At 38.3% G+C, this 26204-nt stretch overlaps 2 protein-coding genes across 5 annotated transcripts in view; both read right to left on the bottom strand.

The window, feature by feature from the left end:
* Positions 1–3887: 3887 nt before the first annotated feature.
* On the bottom strand, positions 3888–4390 carry LOC112927516 (short transmembrane mitochondrial protein 1-like). The gene has a single exon (XM_026008920.2). It carries the CDS (start codon positions 4255–4257, stop codon positions 4024–4026), a length of 234 nt encoding a protein of 77 aa, XP_025864705.2. The 5' UTR covers positions 4258–4390; the 3' UTR covers positions 3888–4023.
* Positions 4391–5446: 1056 nt separating this feature from the next.
* The window catches only part of TPP2 (tripeptidyl peptidase 2), a 69443-nt gene continuing 48685 nt past the window's right edge, over positions 5447–26204 (bottom strand). Inside the window, exons 22-30 of one of the 4 annotated variants that reach the window (XR_012002040.1) lie at positions 25847–26091; positions 25507–25585; positions 23334–23372; positions 17867–18018; positions 15663–15759; positions 14815–14956; positions 10066–10273; positions 8137–8256; positions 6221–6451 (exon numbers count right to left, since the gene is read on the bottom strand). Coding sequence is in view for 2 of the 4 variants with exons in the window: in XM_026008890.2 (XP_025864675.1) it covers positions 6362–6451; positions 8137–8256; positions 10066–10273; positions 14826–14956; positions 15663–15759; positions 17867–18018; positions 23334–23372; positions 25507–25585; positions 25847–26091 (1161 nt within the window). In the remaining 2 variants the exon portion in view is untranslated. Of the gene's footprint in view, positions 6452–8136; positions 8257–10065; positions 10274–14814; positions 14957–15662; positions 15760–17866; positions 18019–23333; positions 23373–25506; positions 25586–25846; positions 26092–26204 lie in introns of all 4 variants that reach the window. The other 3 variants (XM_026008890.2, XM_026008891.2, XR_012002041.1) reach the window with 3 other exon arrangements.

Genomic DNA, 26204 nt, shown 5'->3' with positions numbered 1-26204 from the left:
CCACTCTATGGATACTCTGCTTCTGTGCCAATGAATTGGCCGGACCATTTCAAGTTAGATGTCTGGATTGTCTGTTTCCCCCCCACACAAATTTATGATTAGTTTCTAGAAAAGTAGGAAAGAATCAAATTTTTGTCCCGATAAAAGAAGGCTACAAAAAAAAAAGATCTAAAACAAACATCATGATTATGTTAAAAGCTTCTTCTCTGATAAGGGAAAAAAATTAAAAATCCAGCTACCACTGTTTCTCAGCATTGTGCTAGAGGCTTTGGGCAATGTAGGAAAGCAGAGGAAGAACACGCACATTTAGAACGGAAGGGATGCTATTTGTGGATGATGCAATTGTTTATGTAAGCCAGGGTCAGCAAACCTTTTCTTTTTTTTTTTTTTAAGTTTTATATATATATATATATATATATATATAATATATTTAAATAATATTAAATATTTAAATATTTAAATATTTGAATAATATAAATATTATATATATAATATAATATAATATATTATATTATATATAATATTATATATATAATATATATATATTTTATATATATATATATATTTTACAGCCATTAAAAAAAATTCAAGACCCACTCTTAGCTTGCGGACACTGTGAAAAACAGGCTACAGATCAGATTAAACGCGTAGGCCCTGGTTTGCTGACCCTGGGGCTGTGGATCATCTACAGTGGAATTCCTGGGACTCATGTAAGTTGATCAAGGTTGCCAAGTGTCAATATAGAAAGCTCAGCAGTATTACAGCATGGGACCTGATGCCTAAATCTCTTCTTAGACTTCTAAATGGGTTTCTTTCACATTTCCAGGACAAAAAGAGATGATGATCATATGCTTATTCCATTATGTTCTAAATGGATAGAAGTCTACCCTTTTAGAAAAGCCAGACTACAATCATAAAGACTCTTTCTTCAAGATTTTATAGAAAAACTTAAATATATTGAAAGTTTGAATCATACACTTTAAACGTGTGCAGTTCATTGGTATGGCAACTATAACAATAATGCTGCTTAAGGAAGTAGGTGAAAGAATCATGGCCCCCCACCCTCACCCCATATGGATTTTTAATTCCTGGCAAATCTCCTTTTATGTGTACCTCCACCTACTTCTCCAGTTCTGTATTAATTTGACAGAAATAATAGATATCCTTTCTTCTGTATATTTGGTTCACATACATAAGACACATAACCATAATGCTTTATCACATTTAAAAATATATTTTATTTAATATAAAATTTTATACTAAGTATTTTGGTATTACATAGTAATATGTTGAAAAATGCGGTGTTCCAACTTCCGTGTGTTTCCTAAATGTCATGACATTTATTTTTGGGGTTTGTCTGAATCGAGACCCAGATGAGGTCCATGTCTGACTCACTGACTGGCTGGCATGTATCTGAAATCTTTTGACCTGCGGCTTCTCCCTCCCTCTTGCTTTTTCCTCTGGCCACTTATCTGCTGAAGAATACGAGTTGTCTGTCCTGCAGCATTTCTACCCGCTGCGTTTTGCTGGCTGCATCACCACGGTATATTTCAGAATGTCCCTCCATCCTGTCCTTCCTGTAAATTGTACATTTTAATGACAGTTTTGGGACTACCCATGCCAAGCCCAGCTTGGACCAAACTCCAGCCAAGTTATACTGAGTGAAAAGAAATGATTGTTGTTGGAAGCCATGGAGTTTTGAAGTTTGGAAGTAGCTCGGTAGACAGGTCATTGAGGCACATAGGTAAGTAACTTTTAAAATCACGCATGAGAGGAGAATTATAGAAGCCATTTCCAGCTGTCTACTCACATTTTGGATATGATGTGGCATCATAGTTGGAGTCTACAAGAACTTTCATTTCATGACTGGAAATGCAGGCAGTCTCCTAACCGCAGAGTGGAAACAGACATCTGGCTTTGATACTGCAACTGTAACTATTCATGTTTCACCCTTGAGAGGATGTGGCTTCAGTAAATTATGCACTTGCTTGTTGATTCTTTGAAATCCTCTCACAAAAGCAGGGGTTCTAAGTGACACTAACACGGTACCTTTGCGGGAGGGGTGCGGCTGGCCTGTTGCCGGGTGCTGTGCAGTGAGCCTTGGCCCTCCCACTGCCTGCGCGCTCTGGGAAGGCTGCTACTGCAGGTGAGACACCCTGGGCCCTTCCCCAGAGCAGTGCTTACACCTCCTGCTTCTTTCCAGCTTCCTCATTCAATTATTGCTAATATAGTTGTTTCCTCTTGTTAACTATGTTTACACTAATGAATTTTGGAGCTTATTCTTCCTTTCTTATTCCTTAAGGAAGTCTCTGTTCAAGGGTTTTTTGGTTTTGTTTTCTTTTTTAAGATGGGGAAATCAAAAGCATTTCTCCTTTCCATCTCTATGTATACTTCTCTGACCTAATTCCTACAGAGAAAGACAAAAACATACCTTTTAATGCTGGGCCACTGAGAATACAGAGAAAGAAACACTGCAGAAGAAGACTCAAGTTAATTCAGATTCAATAAATTTTTAGTTGGAACAGACACACTGAATATATTGCCTGAATTTTCTGGATGACACCCATGGAGGTCAAGTGATGTGGCTCATCGGGGCCTGAGCCAGGACTAGTGAGCAGAGACCTGGGCTGGGACTCCAGCCATGTGGTCTAGACATTTCATCATCAGAGGAGAGAAGGAGGGGACCAGGCCATGCTCTTCCAGGGCTAGACAAGTCACCTGCGGCGGTGAGAAATCCCACGATGGCAAAGCTCCTACCTATGACAACTGGAAACCCGTCACTGGAAAAGGGCCAGAGATGAGCACACACTCTGGACCATCTCTAATGTTTAAGAAGTACCTGGCCCCTAGAGTTGTCTTTAGTGGACGTGGTGCAAAAATTGGCTACCATTACCAGAAACAGGAAAACTGTCCCTGGCTTTTTAAATTACTATTTTATATTCACATCCTGTTAATTAACGGTAGTGATTTTACTGAGGACACATTCTTCTAGAGCTTATTTGGATCCAGCTGCTACCCCGGAGGTAGTGTGTTCAGAACAGAAACCAGAGGCAGACAGGAAAGCTTTGTTGAACTGCCACGAGGTCACAGCCTCTAACCACGGGTTCCTCTTATGCAGCTGATCTTTCTAGAAATCACAGTTCAAAGCAGATTTTGCCAGTCTGTGGATGTACCTCCAACTTCCATAGCAAACTAACCAATCTTCATTCTAAAATTTTACCACCTGTGGAAGGCTTTAGCCCCAATAGAAGAGATAAGTAGTAATTAGAGAAGTTTTTGTTACAGCTGAAAACCAGGAAGTGGCTTATTGAGCCTTAAACAAAACAAAACAAAACAAAACAAAACAAAACAAAACAAAACAAAAACAAAACAAAACTTGCCTGAAAATATTCATGCTTTACTAATTTTTTTTTTTAATTTATTTATGATAGTCACAGAGAGAGAGAGAGGCAGAGACACAGGCGGAGGGAGAAGCAGGCTCCATGCACCGGGAGCCCGATGTGGGATTCGATCCCGGGTCTCCAGGATCGCGCCCCGGGCCAAAGGCAGGCGCCAAACCGCTGCGCCACCCAGGGATCCCATCATGCTTTACTGAACATACTAAAAAGTTCCATTATTTCACTACCTCCTCCTGAAAACACACAGGTCACTTGTTTGTTTTTTAGTACTAAACAGAGGGAGGCTGGGAGGCCACCGATTCACAGCATCACACACACAGGCCGCCACTAAATGAACCTGTTGAGAGGGCCCAACTGCTCCCTGTACCTGAAGTGCCACATTGTTCTTGAGTATATCCAAAAGCCACCAGGGGCTGAATTCTTTTTCAGGAGGGATGAGGTGAGGAAGGTGGAAAGGGTGGTTCTTAACTTCTGGCCCCATCTGTGCTCTCAGGCAAGACAGGATCTAGCAGAGAGGAAAATGGTTGAGGCTGGAATTTAAAACAAAAGTTTTTGGTTCAGATGGTAAGGAGGCCCTCAATAACAGCAGAATCAGTGTATCCAGAAGGCAGTGCTGGAATTCGCCTCATGAACTAGGGAGTTTCTTCTTGGCATCCAAGTCCTTTTTAATTTCTTTTAGTTTTTTAGCCACGTTTGGTATGTCATAGTTCTGAGCCAGATACATTCCAACCACATTGCCAAAAGTAAATACAAACAGGAACTGGAGCATGGTGTTGGCGCAGAGGGCGTGAAGTGTGGCAGCAGCTCCGTGGGCCAGCCCAAGCCTGCCGCTCCCCGAACGAGGGGCGGAACCCGCCATACCCTTAAATTTATATTAAAATTGGACATAGATTCATGTGGTTAAAAAGAAAGAGTAATGTCTGTGACCATGGGGGATGTGACGTTTCAAACTGCCCTGCTCCTATCCCATCTCCAGCTCCGCGTTTGCCTGGAAAGCCAGCAGCCCGGCAATCACCGGAGAGAGCTGAACAGGGGTGGGAGCTCCTCCCAAGCTTTAATGGTCTCTCCCTAGAAAACCCCATGTGCAAGGCCATTTTTATTTACCTAGATTCAGCTCTCCTTGGGCTGAGAGGCCTTTACCCGAGGGGGTGTTTGTCTTGATAATTATAGGCAACTGTAATTTTGTGGCTGCCTGAGATGGTGAAAAGTTGGGGTTAATCAAAAGGCTTAAAAAGAAAAGCTAGGAAATAAGATGTTCATAGAGGATTTGAAATCTGGGTATCTACATCCTAGGGCTGCACACATCCGATGAAGAACCTGAGAGGACTTAAGCTTCTACCTCTGGCTGCCCCTGGGGCTCTGTGCAAATGGGCAGTACTTACTAGGAATGGTGAAACCTGAATTATAAAACAGACTCTATAATGAATGAAGCAGTCACCCTACCTTTCCGTGCCTCTCAACTTCCTCATTGGACTGAACATATATACACGGGAACCTGTATAATTGGGGATGAAAGTATTGTGTGTTTGTGAGAAAATACGCATGTGGTTGTTCATGGACAGACTTTAAATTCTAGATGGCTCAGAAATTGTTTGCAAAATATTTGCATGCATATTTGCATTTGCTCATAAAGCTCTGATGTTTTTACCAATAAAGGGGTCAATTACCCAAAACCAGTTGTGAGAGACTGGATGATTAACTGAGAGGTCTTTCATAATAGCAAATTCTACAGGAATAAGATTTAAAAACCATACACACACACAAACACATTTGCTGTGAGTAGAGGCTTTTCAATTATTGTCTACGTGTGTCTTTTTATTATATAGGAAGGATGAGAGAAGCAAGTATAGTAGCCAGAAAGATAAAAATAATAAAAAGCCAAAAACATTCACAAAAGTTAATCACATAAGAATTGGCAGTATATTCAAATAACTGCAAGCCTATAGGAAATATAAAATAAATTACCTCATGTTGAGAATTTGTCTATTGATTTAATATATTATTTCTGTTCTAACCCCAAATTTTATTTATGAAAAATTAAGACCAACTTTAAGAAGCTTTAATATTCACTTTTATTATTTATAAAAAAAATTAAGGTATCAGAATGCATATGGTATATATTGTGATCTTGGTTTTGCACATTTATTCACGTGTTTACATTATTTCAACTTTAATAAACATACCATATGTGTGTCTTTACAATACCTGATAAAGATTTAGCTGTCTGGCACTTATACATGTATTATTAGTTCATTCTGATGCTCTGCATGTCAAGAGGATGTTAAAAATGATTGACCTGAAATAACTCCAAGATGAAGATTTAGATTTAGTGAAGCAGTTATGCTCCAGCAACTGCTACACATTTATTTGTGTCGGTTTTATTTTTCCCCCTTAATTGAATGTAAACTTTTGCAAAAAAAAAAAAAAAAAAAAAAAAAAAAAAAAAAAGAAAAAAGAAAAAAGAAAAAGAAAAAGAAAAAGAAAAAAAAATTTCTGGAAATGAGGTTCTGTTACTTTTAGTCTGATAAATAATTTGAGCTACGCTTAATGTAGCTTTTTAAGGCCTTCATACAATTGAAAAAATTAAAGTTGAGCATGTTAAAACCCTGTTCATTTATAAAATAAAAAATAAAATTTTACAGGTTTGCAGTTAAAAGTCACTGTTCAAAACTTATCATGCATGTAATAGCTGCAACCCAAATGAAAGTCCTTGGTGCTGGCAGTCAGGGCACAGCCCGTCGCCAGCAATGTGAGGCATAAAAAAACACCATGATGTCAGAGGTCTAGGTTACATGTATTAAGCCACACGCCAGCAAATTCTCTGATAAATACACATCATTTTAATAATCAGTATTTGATAGCGGATGAAAACATGCATTAAGACTAAAAATGCCACAAATTTGTTTTTATATCCATTCACTATAAAACTTTCTTTTTTAAAATTTAAAGTCTTAGTTCCTATTTTAGAATACACAATAATCAGGAGGATACATGATGGGGAGCCAGTTTTCAGTAAAAGATGCACAATGGGTCCATCCAAGTAACTTCATCAGCTATAACAAAACACAAAAGTGTAGTATTATAGAACAGTTTTTAAGATCAATATTCAAAAAAGTCTGTATCTAACAATAATAGAGTACTAGCACGTAGAACTTTCCTCCCATCCCAGCCACCCACCAACCATCAACGGATCTTCCTTACTGTCAGCTCACTTACCACTTTCCTACCAGCCAACCTCTATAGGCAACTATGACCATCCTGGCCAACCTCCCTTCTTTCCTGTCTTTCTACTAACCTTCCCGTCTTCCTTTCTTCATTCCAACTTCCTTGCTCCCTTCTACCATACTAGTTGCCTTTCTTTCTTTTTCATTCTGACTGTAAGTCACACACTGTGCTAGACATGGGGAAAACAGCACCATACAAACTCACTTCCCACTTTCAGGAAAGTTATGTTCCATTCAGGAGAACCAAAGATAAATAAGCAAATCAATGAACAAATGAGTACATAATTAAGCTGCGTATTTCAAGTACACACTACAATCTGATGAGATAACAGGGTGACTGGGAAATGAGATGGGTCAAGAATGGGATCTCTGAGAAGGGGATATTTAAGGAAAAATTTGAAGCAGAAGTAACCTGCTCTGAAAACCTGGGAAGAGCTCTCCATACAGCTGGACTAATGAGGTCCCCTGGTGAGAGAGGGCTGGGGAGAAAGGCAGGAGCCAGATCACATGGAGTGTTGTGGGCCACAAAAAGGAGTTTGGATTCTATCCTAAATGTGATGGGGCTTTACCAGGAGGTGTCTAAAGCCTTTCTTTTCCAGCTGTGCTGTGGAGAACAGACAGTACAGGAACAGAGTGGCTGGGACATTCGTTATAGAACATCCCCTGACGTGAACATCTGGGTGAGTCACTGGCTTTACCGACATAAGAGCTTACAGATTATAGCTGACATAACGAGAATCACACTACACTCATTAATGATTAGTTTCAGCAAGAGTTCTCTTAAGCTATTCAAAGATCTGAAGATGCTAATTTAAAATGTCTTACAATCTGGACTCACCAGTGAAGGTACATAGAAAAGGTCTAAGAAGGAAGATAACTTGTAGTTTAATTATAAAAAGCTTCCCCAGGAACTTACATCCAAAGAATACCTTAGAGAGACCAGACCTTTGCAACATTTGGCATAGGACTAAGGTGCCCAAACCCATTATGCCTTGTAGGCACAAACCACCTGTGTGTGTCCAGAGACAAGATAAGGCTAGGATGATTTCTGTGGAGTTCAGTAAGTTTTTACACTTGACAGTTAACTAGTACAGAAGACGGTATGTGGTAATATCATAAAATGGTCTATCATTTCAAATGAGTAAGATCAAATATAAACTCTAGAAGCTCAACCACTTTAGAACTGAGCCAATATGTATTTAAAGGGAATGATTTTTGCCTCCTTCATAAAGAAAACTCAGTCTTCTGACTATACATCGAAACTTCCTAATGCACTTTGCGTATGTTAAAAATATTTGAGGCTAAATATAAATATTTTAATAAGAAAAGTAAAAAAAAAGTCAATAGCTTACTGGCTATCTCTCATGCTTTTACTTTATAGTTCACATTACACAAATTAGAGTAGTAGTCATGTAAGAGTCAGCATCACTAAATCACTGTAAGTCTTCTAGCTATCTTGTCACATGATGAGATACTGACGGGACACTTAACAGTGACAGTTTAGTATCACTTACTTGAATACAATTTTTCCAGTTTTCTTTTGTTGGCTTTTCTTCCACAAGTTTAGTTGCAAATTTAAGGCCTCTCCCATACAATTTATGTACTAATGCATGTTTGTATGCAAATGTTAAAACCTATAATATAAAACAAGATAAAGCTTATCTATGAAATGCTTATATTTTATAGCCTATAGCTTTAATAATGAAAACAAGGCCTTAAGAGAAGTTCAGCTTTTAAAATAAACATTTTTACATCAAGCAAATTTCAAAATGTTTCTGAAAGAACAAAAGTTGAATATTCCACAAAATAACTTATTTGGGGGAAAAAATAAAACTGTGATAAACCACTAGCTCTTGGAATCTATACCAAAACACCTCTTTATGCAAAGGGGAGCTAAACATAAATGATTGCAAAAAACACAAATAAAGATAGAAGTACAAAACTATAAGAAGTCATTATGAATGACCAAAACTACAAAAGGGTATAAAGTTAAAAAAAAAAAGGTATCATATTGTATAAACATATTCTTACTTTCAATTAATTCCTTTTGTATAAGTTTGTACCTTTAATTATTCCATCTGTCAAATATACTCGTAACCATTTATTCATATTTTTGCTCTCCACTTTTAGAATATAGAGAACAATCTCAAAGAAAGGAATCCTATCACTTTTATTTGTACTCTAGAGGCAAGCAAAGTGTTCAATTCTTTTCAGTGTAATAAAAAGACACATAATACAATGCATGGCCCCTAATACAGTAGTAGTATTATGGCAAACAGGCTCATTGATAAGTTTTTCTACGCTGTTCATCCAGTGTTTGGCCTGCAGGCTCTTATTCATCTTTCTCCAGCAGCAAGCACAGCAGGGAGCATGAGGCAGACACGCAACAGTCCTATGTCAGCAATGGCAGCAAACACTTCTCAGGGCCCTGCCTGTACTTAACACTCACTCATTAGGAACTCTGTGTCCTGTCACCACTCCCATTTGACAGGTAAGAAACCGAGGCATTAGAATTCAGTAACTTGCCCAGGGTCATACAGATGAAGGTGGCAGAAGCAAGATGTGAACTCCAGGGTCCGGTTTCAGATCCAAATTCTTAACCTCTGGTGCTGCACTAAATCCTTCAGTTTCCTGACTCTAACCCCATTTCCCCAGCATGAGCACAGCTGCCATAAAACTAGGCCTATCTCCATTCTACTTCTGAGTTAAAATAAAACATTTAGCTAAATTATAAAAGTACTGTGGTGGGAAAAACTCAAGCATAGAGGAAACTTCTCCTATCTTAGGTCTTTATTATAAATTATCAGTTAATCTAGAAAACAAAAACAGTGGCTTGTGCTGGGTTAGGAGAACTCCACCGATTTCATTTACTTTATTTTTCTCTATCTTCAGAAGAAAGGAAGACTGATAAAAACTTATACTTACAGAATCCCTACTGTAAGAATTATGGTAGAAAGCTTAAAGGGATTTAAAAGGTTTTTATAGCCAAAATCCAAAAAATTTATCAATGCTACTTCTAAACTGGGTTTTAAAACTGATGAGCTATAAATCCAGATGATAATTACTTAAAAGTCAAAGGGTTTTGAGAAAAAGAGCATCTAAAGTAACTGGAATGCTGCCCTCTCCATCCCTGATGAATCAGCACAGATGTGGGAAGGCACAAACACAATTTCTAGATGTTCTTCTTTCTAGCTTCAGAGAGAATGGACTTAACTGAAAGGCCACTACACACACATTCTCAAGCTGTTTTCCGAATTAGTTTGGCTAAAGAGCCACTGTGCAGATGGAGGTCTCTCTAAACAATGCCTTCTTCAGATCCCAGCACAGCCCCACTCTATAGATTTTCTTCCTCTTCTGACCAGGGAGCTGGGAAACCTGAGAGGAGCCAATGGGGCACCAGGGAGGTTTGTAAGTGACCCCCAAGAACTGTGCACAAAGATTACCTTATTGTCAAAAAGATCAGTCCATTTTGTAGTTTCCCAAAAAGTTAACATCACAGAATCCAGAGTATTTTCTCTTTCCTCCTCTCTCCCTTCAGTATCACTGGAAACAGCCCCATCTTGATCTTGTGCATGAAGCAGATGATCAGCTAGGGCACATCCTTTCCGACAGAGGGCATCCACGAGAGTAGATTTTTGTTTGTCCATATCACTGGGCACCAAATCAAAAAACAATTCATAGATCAGTAAAAGTCCTTGAAAAGTGCAGACTTATCTGAAACTATAAACTCATGCATTCTTTCCCTGAGATTGACAATGTAGGAATATTGGATAGCTAGGTATATCCATCTGTATAGTACATCAAACAAGATGCCTTATTTGTAATGCCACACTAGCTGCTCCATTATACATACAGATTAAACAGTTACGACAGCTGTGTTTGGTTGAAACAGGATGCCACAAAGTAACAGAAGTGAAAGTCTGTTCAGCTCTAAATTCTGTCAGCTAGATAACTTCATCAGAACAGTATCTTTTAGATAGATTTCTTATAAAGAGCAATTATTACATATTTTTGAATTGACGTTAGAAGTTCTTTCAGCAGTGAACCTTCATTCATAAACAGAGCAAACACTAAAATGCTTACTCTGAATGTGCCAGCAACTCTTTTAGCACTTTTACATATTAATTCATTTACAGTCAAAACAATTCTGAGTAAGATACTATTAATGATCCCTATTTTGCAAAGGAGGCGGTTGAGGCACACAGATTTGTTCAAGGTCCTACAGTTAGGAATCAGTAGATCCAGCATTTGAAACTACACAGTGTCTGCTTCTGAAACCCTGCTCTTAATCACGATGGGATGGTAAAACTGCCTCCCTGCAAGGCAGGAATCTGTGCTCTTCTGATGTATCCCAAATGCCCAGACAATGCCTGGCACAGAACAGAAACTCAATAAACCCTTGCTGAGTGAAATACAGTAACAACCTACACTCCAGGGGATAGTGTTCTTCTTGAAGATACTTGCTTATCTGAGGAATTTTGTCCAACTCATGTCCGACATGCGTAAAAGACAATGAGGATTAAAAATGATGAGAGCCCACGGAGCGCTCGGACATGGACAAACTAACAGTGGGAATGATTCTGAAGGACTCGGAGTGTAATGTGCAACACATGAAATCTTCTGGCACTACAAAATCAACAATTAGTACAAGAGATAATTAAAATGAGAAAACAACAACTTGTTACAAGCCAACAAAGTTACCCACCTTAATAAGTTTGTAATGTAGATAAAGTGAAGCCAAAAAAAGATGCCTGGGATGAAATTTCAGCAAAGTTTCAAAGCTTGAAAGAACCAACTTTCACTCTCTTTTTGGGGAAAGGTGCCAGGGAACTGCTTGGTTTACTTTGGACTCAGGAACAAAAGGATTTCTGAGGTGAAGGGCACGTACAAGGCTTCTCACTTACTGAGCATCCCCCTCACTGCCCCACCTTTAAGATGCCGGCCACCATCTGAAACATCTTGCCAGTACTTTACTTATACTTTAAAGCAACCCTAGGAGCAGGATACGATTATTGTCCCCATTCCGTGAAGGAGGAAGAGAGCCTTGGAACAGAACTGGATTGGCAAGGCAGATTTGATCACTCATGGCAGTCTGACTGTTTGGTCCTAGCTGCCCAGAGAAGGGTTGGAGGATGCAGAACATAGAGGGTGACAGAGGTGTGCTGTACTTGTCAGTCCTGGACCATACTACCCGCAAGACCTCTTTCTATTTTAGCATTCTCTGATCCAAGAACCTAATATTCCACATATTTGGAATATTCCTTCTCTATTCTCATGTAACTTAGAACTTACTGGCTCAGATCAAATACCTTATTAATCTACGAGGCTTTCTCTACTCAAATGAAACCAGCTCTCTTTCCTACAGGCTCTCACAATATAAAATATTGTAACTCTTAATCACATCCTAGCTAGCAACTTCATTTTCGGCATCAGAGTATATGCTTTCTAGGAGTAGAGCATCCTGTTCTTTTTATGTTCCTCTCAGTGATGCTTTGACTACAGTGTTTGCTCAATAAACATCTCTGAATCAAATCTAGTTAGTGGTTCTGATCAATGTGGTACTGCTATATTTTAGGAAGAGCTTCAATCAGATACTTTAATGGCCTAAATAAACCGCAGCTTAATTTAACTAAAACTTGATAATGGAGCGCCTACAAAAAGCTACTATCATTTTTAAGATTAAAAAAGGGCTATCATAATTTCTAGTACATGGGTGACTGAAGTAAAAGCAGCTTTGCATGAAAATGAGGAATAAATGCTCCACTGCTACTCCGTCTCCAACAAATGCAAACCCTCCCGAGGTTTGCCCAGAAAAGGAACACCTGGACAGGGTACTGTGCGCAGCACAGCGTACCTGAGGCCCATGCTGGTTTGGCCAAAGCAAGGCCTGGGGCAAACACCTACATTGTGAGTCAGACAAACCGATCTAGTGTTGCCAAAAACAAACTAGCGTCTCAGCATTTTCACAACATTCGATGGTTCCTTTCTGGTTTTATTCCACCATCTCTGAAAGTCTTTATAATCTTTAAAGCAAGGACCCTAAGTTCCTGTTATTTTTTGACAGCCACTGGAGTCAGGGTCTGAAATTAAAACTGAGAAAAAAGGGACTAATAAGATTGAAAATACAACTAATCTGGGCAGCCCAGGTGGCTCAGTGGTTTAGCACCGCCTTCAGCCCAGAGCCTGATCCTGGAGACCCGGGATTGAGTCCCATGTCAGGCTCCCTGCATGGAGCCTGCTTCTCCCTCTGCCTGTGTCTCTGCCCCTCTTTCTCTCTGTCTCTTGTGATTAAATAAATCTTAAAAAAAAAAAAGAAAAGAAAAGAAAAGAGAAGAAAATACAACTAATCTTGGTCCGTGGCTCACTTTAATCTGGAATTAAGAGTTTCCTCTGTGGACAGTAAGATTCAGGAAAGTATCAGCCATTCAGGCCAAAGTATCAGCAGTGCTAAATGGACCTTCATATTTACTGAAATTTCAAACGTGATTTCCTACACACATGAGAGTCTATTCTCTATTTTCACAAACTAAGAAATAGCAGATGCTGGAAGGGATGGGGCAGCTGATAGCAGAGGCCACAGTGAGGTCAACGTAGCCTTAGAGGGGCCAATGTTTCTGCAATGAGCTTCTCACAGGTAATAAAGCCTAGACGGGATTTATTAATTACTGCAACGGGATTAACATGGAATGGAATTGAGGAAGTGCAATGTAGATGACTCCAGTGAGAAGCCAGGAGCCCCACAGAGGACAGGAGACATATGGATATGGCTGTGGGCTGAGGCATACACACCTGAAGACCAGGAGAAAGGGGCTTGTCAGCAGAGGGCAGTTATGAAAGAAATGGAGGGGGTATTCAGACCTAGAGCAGAAGTCAGGCTCAGAGAGGGCTCTCTACCTCCCCACACCACCACCACCCGACACAGAAAGGACAGCCAGAAGATGGGTAAGTGCAAGGCAGAGCTGATGCTTTTTTTTTTACTATCAGAAAGAAATGAGGCCTATGAATCCTCTCAAGACAGGTAGGAACGCAAGGGTATCAGAATATGAAAGGACCCGGGCCTGCATGTATCCGGTGTGAATCCCGCTCTCCCATCTCCAGCACTGGCCCCCTAGGCTGGTCATGTATCCTCTGAGCCTTTTTGCTTTTCTGCAGATGCCCCTACGAGGCATGTTATTTAGAAGATTAAGTTTAAATGAGGTATTTAACAGGCCCCAAATAATTCCTTGTACATAACTGGCACTTTACAAATGGACAAAACAGCAACATTTGAGATCACTCCTTTAGAAGGTGGGAAAGGACGCACACCATGCCAACAATCTAATCTGAAGAAATTTTATTCTGCTTGAAAACTACTGCTTGTAGATTCGTAACAGCTGTAATATTAGTATAAATAACGTAATACCAAGAGTTCTAGAAGTTTAGAATCAGGAACTTGATAGAGAAAGAAGTATTGACTGAAGAAGCTGAAGGAATCACTTTAATAGCTCTAGGAGGAGGCAAGATTTCCACCCTCGCAGGTGATGACCCTTGGGTGAAAGTAAACCAAAGTGACAAAGGGAAAGCTGGTATCAGGAGAACTTCACAAGATGGTCCTGAGAATTAAGGAAGGTGAAGGGGAGGTTGAGGGAGCGTCATAGACCGTGTGGGAGCCATACGTTCACCTACCACCATCCAGCGATGCCTCTTGCTTTACAGGTCACACTAGGTTTTTTAAAGCTAAGCCATAAACTTCCCTCCCTTCACCCCAAAAGATACTGTAAGAACAGTTCCTAACTCAAGTTGCTAGGTGACGGTTTCAACCTAACTTTATTTCTGTTTGTGTTACCAGGCATTACAAACTAAATCTGAGCTTTTCCTGGTTTTAATCAACGAAGAGTTTAGAAAGTAATCTTATAGAATGTTATGTGTTTGCCTTCTCCAGATATCCAGTTCCCACAAATCCCCAAGGGGCAGGACTGTTTGATCACAGATATTCAAGTCTCTCCACCACAACAGCACCTAATGGTAGAGAAAACAAACTCCTTTTCTTTTGCTTAATCTCAAATGACTGAAGAAAATTATTACAAAATATCTTAAGGGTGGAGTATCCAAAAACTGATAGTTCTAGGGACGTAACAAATATCAAAAAAGAAGAATATTCTCAACGATTTTAAAAAGTAACTAAGAAATGAGATGCAAGAAAGATTATTTACTGGTTAGGTACTTTTTTATAGTAGCTGCATCAGGCCTGGGGTCAGTCTTCATTGCCATATAAACCGCTAGGGCCGTTTGATCTATATGAGAAATAACAGCATCTGCAGCTTCAACAATTTCATTAAGTCTTTTCATCCGCTCCTAGGGAGGAAAAAAAAGAATAAATAAGAAATAGGTGTACCAATGAGTACACCAAATTACCTTTGCTTCCTCTGTCTCAATCATGAGAATCCCAAGTCCAGAGTGAGAGGGCTGGGCAGTCTACCCGCAGAGTCTAGCTACAATCACCACAGTCGGTGCTCATGCTGCTCTCAGCAATTTGCTCCTCACTTGTGAGTCTTAGAGGTCTCCTTTCAACACCTTCAGGTTCACTCTGAACCCTGGAGAATTTTTAATTGATTATAGCTAGCACTTTCCTACTGGTCAACAAGAGCTGGCCCACGTTAAGACAGTTTGGAACTACGGCCAATTCTTAAAAATTAGCATCAGTAACAAAGTTGATGCAGAGTAGGAGTTCTTAGTTTGCTACATGTGTTTAGAATTACAGGAGGCCAGGACTGCTGCCTTGAGGTGAATGTCAGAAAAGCAATCCTAGGATATCTTACCTATTCCTCCTCCCAATGACAAAAATGTGAGCAGGAATACTATACTGAACCCACAGTAATGGCTAAGTGCCCTGTCATTACCTTAGTGAAAATAGTTAATAGAACATTCAATCTGAAGAAACATGTTTTCATCTGGCAAGAACACAAGACAAATATAAGGCTGCATTTTTATTCAACGTATATACCTTATCTAATGTTACAAACAAAATGAAATACTCATATTAAGAATGAACACGTCCAACCTTTTCAGCATCCAACTGATGAAGTCTTGCAACATACAGAGGAAGATAATTAGGATATGTTTCTTTCAATTCATTATAAATGTCACTAGAATCCAACCTATGTATACAAGAAAGAGATAAACATTGTATTTCATTTCTTTTAGAAAGAAAACAATTTTTGTCTTCCCTATTATTTAACATTGCTTTGAAGTTCCAGTCTATAACAAAAGGCATCAACCTGAGATAAAATTACTGACAATGACTATCATTATTTGCAGGTATTAACTATGCTCAACCTAGAAAAAAAAATCAAATTGTTAAGCATCAAGTTTTCACACATACCAGGTATAGACGTATAAAGAGGAGGAAAAAACATTCAAATAAGCAAGAGAGATGAAAAGACCTAGAAATGTCTAAAATGTTTTAGAAATATGTAAACTTTCCCGAAAAATCTCAAGTCTTAGGTGAATGAAGACACATTCCATGTCCCTGTATGGGGAGTTGAATAAAGCTGTGAATTCTTCTGATAAAAAAGGTGAGGGGGAGTAGTGGCCAGAGGTTTCTTCCTGGCTTGCCTTGCCTGCCATGAAACCACTGCTTCCTGGGCTGCGCTGGGGTGGCAGGGGACCCAGTGCTCTCAGCAGCAGCATGTCCAAGGCAGGCCCTCTGCTCCACCCTTTCTCCCCCCTACATTCGCTCATAACTCAGCCTTAGCACCAGGTAGCTGAGTCACACATGAGCACCAGCTCCTCCCAGGAGGAGAGTCCTCTGGGAGCTGAGGGGTGAGGGAGTGGCCTTGGCACAGATAACAAAGATTCTCACTTTTCTTCCTGAACTTTAGATATTCTTGAATAGATGCTTCATCATTTGCTGTATGCCCTTACTACTATCTCCAAAGGTTTTAAGGTTGATTTTTAAAAAAAAGGATTTTCACTAGTTTCCAGGGGATACTAATATTTTCAACTGTTTACAATATCCTATAATCAGACTTATAGACTTTGACTTCTGGTGGAGATACAGGCAGGTTTTAAGTGAAAAGGTAAGTTTGAATGTAGACAGACACTGTAACTTCAATCCTTGGGAATTATTTTTACAATATGATGTCTGTTCTCTAGAAGACTGCAGGACTGCAAGGGTGCATACATATTTAGCTAATGAGGACTCTCATAGGAAAGCAGTGGTCAGAGAGATACTACATAACACAAATGGAAAAAGCAATCCATTTAACAGGAGAATAAATTCCTATTATGTAAAAAGTAAGCTACAAGTCAAAAAACAAGCTGGGGGAAAAATGTGTCCAAGTACAGCAAAGCATTAATATCTTTTATGTTAAAAAGTTAAAAGAAAAATCTGATATCCCAACAGAAAAAGAGTACAGAACATGTTCAACTGATAGAAGCTTCACAAAAAACACAATGATAGCATTTAAAAAGCTCAAATTTCATAACTTAGGATACGCAATTTAAGACTATGATCATGGCATTTTCTTTTTTCACCCTCTAGAAGCAAGGCTTTATTTTCAATTCCATGGCTCAGCTTGGGCAAAGGTATAGTGAACAAAACAGGCTCCGCCATAAACTACTGAAGGGAGTAGAAACTGTGACATTCCCTCTAGAAAGCAATCTGGTAAAACATATTAAGGCAATTTTTAGTATTAATAATACTGATTCAATAATTATACTTTCAAGATGCAATCTGATGGATATTTAAAGAAACTACATGCATAAAAATGTGCATCACAGCACCACAGAGAAAAGCTATAAATACCATACACCAAAGACAGTATTTAGGTGGGTTATATTTCATTAATAGGACCACATAATAGTCATTAAAATGGTACTTTAAAGGACTATTAAATGACCCAAGAAATGCTCATCATCAAATAGTAATTGGAAAACTAGGACATGATGTAATTCACACTGCTACATGCAGAGAAAATAACAATAGGACAATGATTTCTTTGTATTTTACAGAGAAAATAACAGGACAATGATTACCTTTGCAGAATAGGAAAAAGGTGATCTTTATTTTCTTCTTTATACTTTCCAATAAAATTCTCTTCCAAGAGCAAATCAGAATTAAGTAGTTAAAATAAAAACACTTGTAGCCCTACCACCCATTGTTAATATTCTGAATAGAGCCCATGCACATACACATCTCACTTCTGGTTGTAAATGGGAAAATAAAAGTAAACACTTAGAGGATTAAAATCCACTAAAACTTACTTTGTCATCCACTGAATTTTAAGATCTCGTAATGCTTCAGTGAACTCCTCTTTCAAATCTTTCTCTTTTTCTGCCTCTTTTTCTTTATCTTTGCTGCCGTTCTTCGTCTTTGTTGGCGGAGGTATTAAGTAGTAATGAACGGGGATCACATCCTATGAACGTGGAGAGTCTCAGATTAACATGCTTCAACATATTTTAAATCATCTTCAGTACCTGAATATCCCAAAACAGAGGCTGCACTCAGTTGTATTACATGATATTCCAGATCCCAAGGGCCACAATACATAAAAAATTCCAATGTGTGATCAAAGGACTTTTTTCCCAAACTTTTAAAGTATTGATGCTTCTAAATCTCCTTTAAAAGAAAGGAAGCAAGGGATGCCTGGCTGCCTCAGTGGGTGGAACATGTGCCTCTTGATCTTGGGGTTGTGGGTTTGATCCCCACACTGGGTGTAGAGATTACTTAAAAATAAAATCTTAAAAAAGAATAAAATAGAGGAAGAAAACACTTTCCTCCGTATGAGTGTAGCTGGTATTCTTAGTTTTACTTGATAGACTGGATTACAGAAAGTACTAATTACCAAAGTCTACTGAGCTTTCCCATCTTCTACTTGAGAAGGAAGGAAAGAACTTAGAATTTTAAACTTAGAATTTAAAAAGAGGAAAGAACCTCCTTTTAAAGTAAATTTAAGAGAAATGTCTTCAATCAAGAGGACTTCGTGAGGCCTTGTGATGTGCCAGGTAATGTGCTAAGAGGTGAGCAGCAAAGCAGACAATGCTCCTGCCCTTTAGGAGCATAGTGTGGTGGGGATGCAGACAACATACAGGTAGCAAACAGCTTCAGAAACCACCACAGGATATGAAGATGAAGAAACAATGCAGGGACAGAACAGCTGCTAGGTGAAGCGAGGAAAACAATGAGGAAGGGGTGCTGAAAAGCCACTCTGAAACAGGGAACATCCTATCAAAGTGAACCTCCATGACCTAAGCACAGGAACCTCAATCGACCTAAGTGACCAGAATGAGAAGAGGAAGAAATATCTGGAGACAAAAGACGAGCACATGCAAAGCCCTGAGCCCGAGTTAGAGGCAAGCACAGCTGGGTGCACTGAGCAAGTAGGCAGCGATTACCGGAAGTAGGGCTGATAAAACAGAGTACAGAAATACAGATGTTATTCTAAATGCACCAGGAAGCCTACCAGGAGAGTTGTAGGCAAGGCAGTGATAGGATTCAGGATTTCTGCTTTTTATTTAATGTCTTTGGATCCTTATCTGGATGAAAAATATTGGTTTGTTTTTAATAACTTTTCCTGCTGCTTGGAGAATGGACGATAGAGGGCAGAAGTTGAAAGGAGAGAGACAAGTTAGGAAGTGAGCCCAGACTCCCAACACTGCTCTGATCTAAAGAATGGGCTGTACAAGAGGAAGCTGTGGACGGATTTAGAAATCTGTGAAGGCAGAACAGACAGTGCTTGCTGACGGTGTTTAAAACTAGGGGACAAATGAATCTGGGCAGGACTGGCGGTGGGGTGGGGAAGGAAGCCCAGGCCTTGACCCAAAGCGTTCTACTGTCTCAAAGATGTTCAGGAGTGAGTGAGACAGACACCAGAGGGGCTCTGCAGATGAACCGGCAGAAACAAAGAGTGGTCAGCCAGTGACAGTGGAGGTGGTGCCAGTAGGGAGAAGGACCCAGCCGCAGAACTGGGCAGCAGTGGCTGGTCACCACAAGAGACACGCAGTCTCTATGGACAGTGGGGGTAAGGGCTGACCGAGAAAGAGATGCAGGGAAAACAGGAGGTAAATAAGCATAGTAGTTCCTTTGAGAAGCTTTGCTTTGAAAAGAGTAGAGAAATGTGTTGTTATATCTAATTACACCTGTTTCCATCTATTCTGTTAAAGCACATTAAGTCTCCACTTGTGAAAACTAACGGTGTCTGGGAAATGAAATCCCCTATTAGACTCGGTAGATCTGGATCTGGTATAATAACCAGGTGTCCTTAATTAAATCATGAAGTCAATTTCTCCAATTCTGTCTTCAAGTTTATATTAAAAACACTAAATTAAAACCTTTTTTGTTTTAATTAACAAAATTTCTAGAATAGGAAAAAATGATGTTACCAAGACTTACTCCCCTAATCAAGTAATTTCAGAAAAAAAACTCAAGTTGAGACAAAAAAATAGTATTGCAAGTCCCACCTTGTCCCAAATAGGATTCTCAGGTGTAAATACAATGTACATATGCCCATGTTAGCAATGTTCACAATTAAATTTTATTTGGGGGTATAATTATAATAGCAGATATAAGGAACTACTGTTACAGTAGTCCTAATAGCATTCCAACGTAAAACAGTAACTATTACTTCAGTATGACTCATTTAAAGCACATAAAACCAACTCATGTGACATAACCACACAAATCCACTTTCAGCCATTTCAGTGCCATGCTGTCTCAGGCCAGGAGCCAGCGCCTGCAAGCCAAGGTCGCATGTGCAGTGTGGGGGCTGGGGAAAAGAAACAGGGGTTCTGCTTGGGCAAGCTCCTCAGGACTTTGCTACTCATTTTTCTTCCCTCCTCTTGAGTTCACTTTCCTCAGTGGGCACTGCCTGGGCAAAAAGTGTAAAATCTGAGTTGCTAATTAACCCTAAGTTCTTAGGGGAACAGGTCATATCAGTGTCATCTGTACAGCATGAACAATATACTGAAGAAATTGAGGGGCAGAGACAGCCCCCAACATCTACCCTCTGTTCATGTAGTCCTGCTCTCTCTGGAATCCTGCTTGTGTACTTCCACTGCACTAGAACATAGACAACAGCTGCCCAGAGAAAGGCACCTGCCCAGAGGAGGGCACCTGCTTGGAGGAAGACACCTGGCCGTGTTGATGCTAATCTAACCTGAGCCTCCCTTACTCCCCACTCCTCTTTGCCTGATTAGAGAGAGGGGCAACTTTTAGGATGGGAAGGAAATCTCTGTTGTGAGGCAATTCTCCTCTGAGGCTCAAAGGTAAGGCATTTGCTATTATGTTTTAGTACAGAAGAGAGAAAACAGAATTGAATTTAAAATGAGCAATGCATTAACTTATGATTAACAATAAACTCTAAAAAAGATCTATAAATAGAAACCCTGTACTATGGCAACCATAAACTACCACTAAAAGCACAAGAGACAGGGAGTTTGTGATGAATGGCCTGGGGTGGGTGGGTGGGAATCAAAGTTTTCTGATCAGCATTTTATATATTAAATATATCAAATTAGCAATTATAAGTGTTAATATAATCCTATATTTCAGGACAGTAATTTTTATTATTAAAAATTATGAACATGGCAGCTTTAATTCCTAATCAAGAGAAAAAATGGAGTTATTTTTTGTTTTATCATGTTTACCTGTTCTTTTTGTCAGTATTTTTTCAACTCACTTCTCAAGGACTTACTATGGGGTCAATTTAATAGAAATTGTTTTCTACCATTTTAAGTCTTGAGAAACCTTGATTATGATTTAAAAAGATAGTCAAGAGGAATCTTCAGAGAAGAGATGCTTAAGTTCTCTATAGTAGATACTTCACACTAAGTTTTTTAAGAAAACATATTATTTCTGCTATTTACCATATATTTTGACAGTGTTGAATAATATCCCTTAGAAAGTCAAATCTACCTGCAAAAACAGTAATTATTCTTTGGGTAACATAACATACTGCCATTTAAATTTTGGTTCAAAATTATAATTTCCTTAGTTCTTAAATTATTAATAGCTAAATTCAAAACTTGAATACCTTTATGTAAAACTGAGATAGTGATTTTAAAGATTAAAATCATACTGGAATGCTATTTAACATCTGTTAAAAGTAAGCACACTCTTTTATATGACAATGAACTTAAAAAAGATAACCCGCATTTTCCAAATCAAAAGTCACTGAGACCCAAAAGGACAAATCCATTGAGGATTATGCACCAAAAGCTAGTTGGTATTTTGTTCAGGCAATAAATTAATATATGGGTCTTTTCATGAGACTACAAAACAGGGTGAAATGGGAAGAGGTAACTTAAATTGCCAAGCTCTTTATATAAAGCTTTCCTAACTATCAAGTAATAAGAACCTTCCTGGTCGTTTGAGAGTTTCCTATTTTATACAACTTTATCCAAACAAAATCCACCAAAACTCCCAAAAAAACCAACAAAAATATACAATAGGAAGAGAAAATCCCAGCTCTGCCTTTGTGATAAGCACCTTCTATTTTTAATGGGCTCCTAGAAGACCTTTTCCTCATTTTCTAAAGCAGTGGCTCTCAAGCTATTTTCAGGATGACCCAAAGATAAGCAATCTATAAATAAAAAGACATTAGTTTTATGAGTCTGATGAATGACATTTTTCTACTTTATTCTGTTTTCATTTTAAAGCTAGTTATATCTCATTAAATGAATGTACATGGCCCACAAATGGGTCATAGTTCTCAGCTGAGAAATACTGGTCTGTAGTGAAGCACATATTCCTTTATCTGGAAACATGTTTCCCAGTGGGCATTTTGTTTCAACAAAGTGCTTACTATTACATAATAATATAGACATTACTGAAGTCTCTTAAATAAAGGAACTTCATGTATTCTAAAATAGGGATCCCCAGGTTCATATCACTATGAATTAAGAAACAGAGTTATCTTTTATTTATACTTTAAAATACAAGTTCTCCTTGGCAATGCTTCCCACTTGAACATGAGAAATCACTAAAATGATAAATGGTGCAGCAGGTCTTCACCAGAGAGCTCACTGAATACATCTATCCCTTTTTCTAAGTACACCTGAAGTAGAATTTTGTTTTTGTTCTTTTTTTTACTTAAACTTGGCTCTAGCAGTAAATCAGAGATTGTCTAATAAGCTGGGGAAGTGATGGTCTTAAAGTTGCTCGTGTTCTTAGTGTAAATTCTAATGTGGGGTCAATAGTCCTTATTTCTGTTCCTCCTGTCCACTGCTCTGTCTCTTCTCTTCCAGTACTTCGACGACACAAGAGCAGGGAATAAACTTTTTTTTCAAATATCTTAATAATAATATTTTAATAATCAAATCATCCAATTTAAGAATGTTTTTTTGACTTTAAAAATAATTGTTTTGGCTTATATAGCTAGGAAAAAAACCATATTCATTCACTAATGAATGAATGCATTCATTAGATATGCAAAATTTCAAATATTACTATTTGGCAGCATATGTGCAGTTAAGAAATGAATAGTATTAAATTTCTTTTTTAGACACATATAAAACAGGGGTCTTCCATCAATTTATGGCAGGAAAAAAAAAACACTTCAGAAAGCAGTATGTCAACACTGACAAGCTAAAAGCACTATACTGCAGAACTTAAAGAAAGGAAACTAAGGGAGAGATTTTTAAAAAAGATTTATAATAGGTTACAGAAAAAAAAAGTTAACTAATATGCAAATAAGGCTTTAAGACATCTTTTTTAAGAACTGACAATCAGTACCTTTTTAAATTTTCCTTGTCGTTTTGCTGCAGACTGCCCCTGGGAGTTAGAACGACATTCTGTAAGAAAACATGCACAATCTACACAGGATGGAGACACCACCTCTTTCTAATTGTCTTCCAGTTTACGTCCCACCTGCATGTGTCTCAGTACTTAGAGGGGTCAGGTCTATGATCAAAGTGGCAGGCTTTTAAAGAAAGCAACACTGCCACTCCCATTTTAATAAAAAGGCAATCGAATATGTTATTCTTAAGGGCAAGTGTTTTTCAACTCTGTGTTTGAAAAATTTAGTACAGCAAACCATTAGTTATCAACACACTTTTGAAAACATTAAATTTAGCTGACAGTCCAGAGTCTGATTTCAAGGACATCACAACCACCGCACACACCCAGGCATCATCATTCAAGGTGACCATGAAAGGCAGAAGTAAAACAACAGTCACCTTCCCAGCTACCAAACCAGTGAGAAATGCCAAACTATGGAGGGAAGATTACACAAACAAGATGCTGGTGTAATGAACTCTGTACCTTTAGGTTTTTGCTCCCTCAAGTAAATCTACCCCATAAGTAATTACCTAGTAAGTAGTATCTACAGTTAATCCCACACTCCTATAATTTATGCCTCTGAAAGAACATTGGTAGGAAGTAGAAACTATCTCTGAATTGCTAAAAAGGGCACTTTGAATAACAATGCTTTTCTGTCATAATCATCACAAGGAAGCAGACACCTGAGAAGAATTATCTGGGTGAGAACCCCATAGTGGAAGCAGCCCTGCTGCCCAGGAAATGAAGCCTACAAAAAAGACCAGGACTTCTTAAATCAGCGCATCAATGAATTCCAATGTCACTGAGTACTGATTCACGTCAAATAATACTATATCTATAAATATGTACAGTTGACCCTTGGACAACATGGGGGCTGGGGATACCATTCCCACCTCCAGTCGAAAATCCTTGTGTAACTTTTGATTCCCCCAAAACATAACTAATGAACAGCCTACTGCTGACTGGAAGCCATGATAACAACAACATAAACAGTCAAAGAACATGTTAATTTGTATATATTCTTACATTAATTTAAGCTACTGAAAACAGTATGTTACTGAGAGAATCACAAGGAAAATATATTTACAGTACTGTACTGTATTTACTGGGGGGAAAAAAAACCCACATAGAAGTTGACCACACAGTTCACATCCATGTTGTTCAGGGTCAATTGCAGTACCAATCAAAATGAGACTCAAGAAATGTCAGGGTAAACAATTTTTTTCAAAACACAGAATTCCTAAGTGATGCTTCCAAGACAGCAGTAAGTGACCTCTGGTTCAACAGTGGCAAGAAGTATACTTGTTAAGATGCAAGAAATCTATTCATCTGGATAATAGCCTTTATGATTCCAGCATCACGTTGCAGACCACTATTTAAGAACTGATTCTAAGAAGAAATGCAAAACTGTAAGAATGACAACCTTTTGTTGGCATTGAGCTAATATGTGACAGATCCACATAAGTATTATTCTCATAATAAATTTGTAATAAAAACAGATGGAAAAATTGAAATAAGTACCTATCCAGTTTTAATATTTATCTTTAAAATGTAACAACCAGAAACAAGTTTTTCATAGTATAATTTTAAACCTTAAAAGGTAAATGCCAAAGGAAGTATCTCGTAATTATCTACACAATTAGGCAAAATTTCAACAAGAGAAAGGTCTGTACAAGTGAGAAAAATACTGTTAGAAATAATTGTTCTGATTTTCTAGAAGTGGCCCAAGAAGACCTGACTTATTTTTATATCCACAATATTAATTTGATTAAAATCCTATAAAATGTTCCAATTTTAAACATCTCATTCACTTAAGCCAAGTTTAATCTGGACCTATATGTTTTCAGGGAAATTCAAGTATATTAGTCATGCAAGGTACAACCTGTTCAGGGCCCGAGTACTTAGGCTTGGGAAAAAGAATATTAAATATTTTAAAACAGTCAAAATATTAATTGACTTTACTAGTAATTTGAAAAATACTAATATTTCCTTTTCCCCCAGGGAGATCTCATTCTTAGAATCCCATTCTAAAGTGTGGGATTAATTCCCAACTTTTAAAAGAAAGAGAATTTTGGAATAGGTAATTTCAGTGTAAAAGGAAAAAAAAAAAAAAAAAAAGCATACTTACAGCTTTCTTTCCAAGTTCAGTCTTTGACAATGTTAAGGATCCTGCAAGGTAGCATCCAGGTCCTGCCCCTTTAGGTATTCTAATAAGAAAGTTCAAAAGAGAAAAAAAATGGAACTAAAGAGAAAGTCTCAGAAAGATAACCAGGGATCAAAAACATCAAAACAATTGTATTCTGAAATAATTCCCATAGCTTAGATTTCAAAAATCAAAGGAAGAAATAATCTTAGTCTAAAATAAAATGGTAAGTGACAACATTCCATCAATCTAGCCCAATGTAATGAGCTTGAGTGAAAAGATTACAGTATTTAAGACACATAGTGTAAGCAACACTGTCACTTACTTGTCATCAGGTAAGGAAGTAACAAAGAATGGTTGGTTATATTTGGGTGGTAATGTCAAATTACTTGATTTCTTCTTTCCTAGAAGTGCAAGGCTATGGTTTTCATGAATATCTAAGCTCAAGGTATTCGACAACCTATGAGAAACAATGAATGGAAGATCTTTAAGACGTTCCAAATCACTGATCTGTTCATGACGAATCTGTAGTCGAATTGTGTAATCTCCTTTCTCCAGTTTCAAAGAATACTAAAAAACACAAAGAACATTCGGAAAAAGTAAAGTTTAGTCAAGTAAACAGAAATCATAGTAAGAGGATAAACAGGAACAGTTACCACGTACAAAGCACTTACACTATGTGA

This window comes from Vulpes vulpes, chromosome 6 (genome assembly GCF_048418805.1).
Source record: "Vulpes vulpes isolate BD-2025 chromosome 6, VulVul3, whole genome shotgun sequence".
In the NCBI taxonomy this organism is placed as follows: Eukaryota; Metazoa; Chordata; class Mammalia; order Carnivora; family Canidae; genus Vulpes; species Vulpes vulpes.
Note: the sequence above shows the minus strand (reverse complement) of the source record. Positions and strands in the feature narration are given on the sequence as shown.

Coding starts and splice junctions, on each gene's coding strand:
- LOC112927516 (XM_026008920.2), bottom strand. CDS start 4,257: ATGGCGGGTTCCGCCCCTCGTTCGGGGAGCGGCAGGCTTGGGCTGGCC.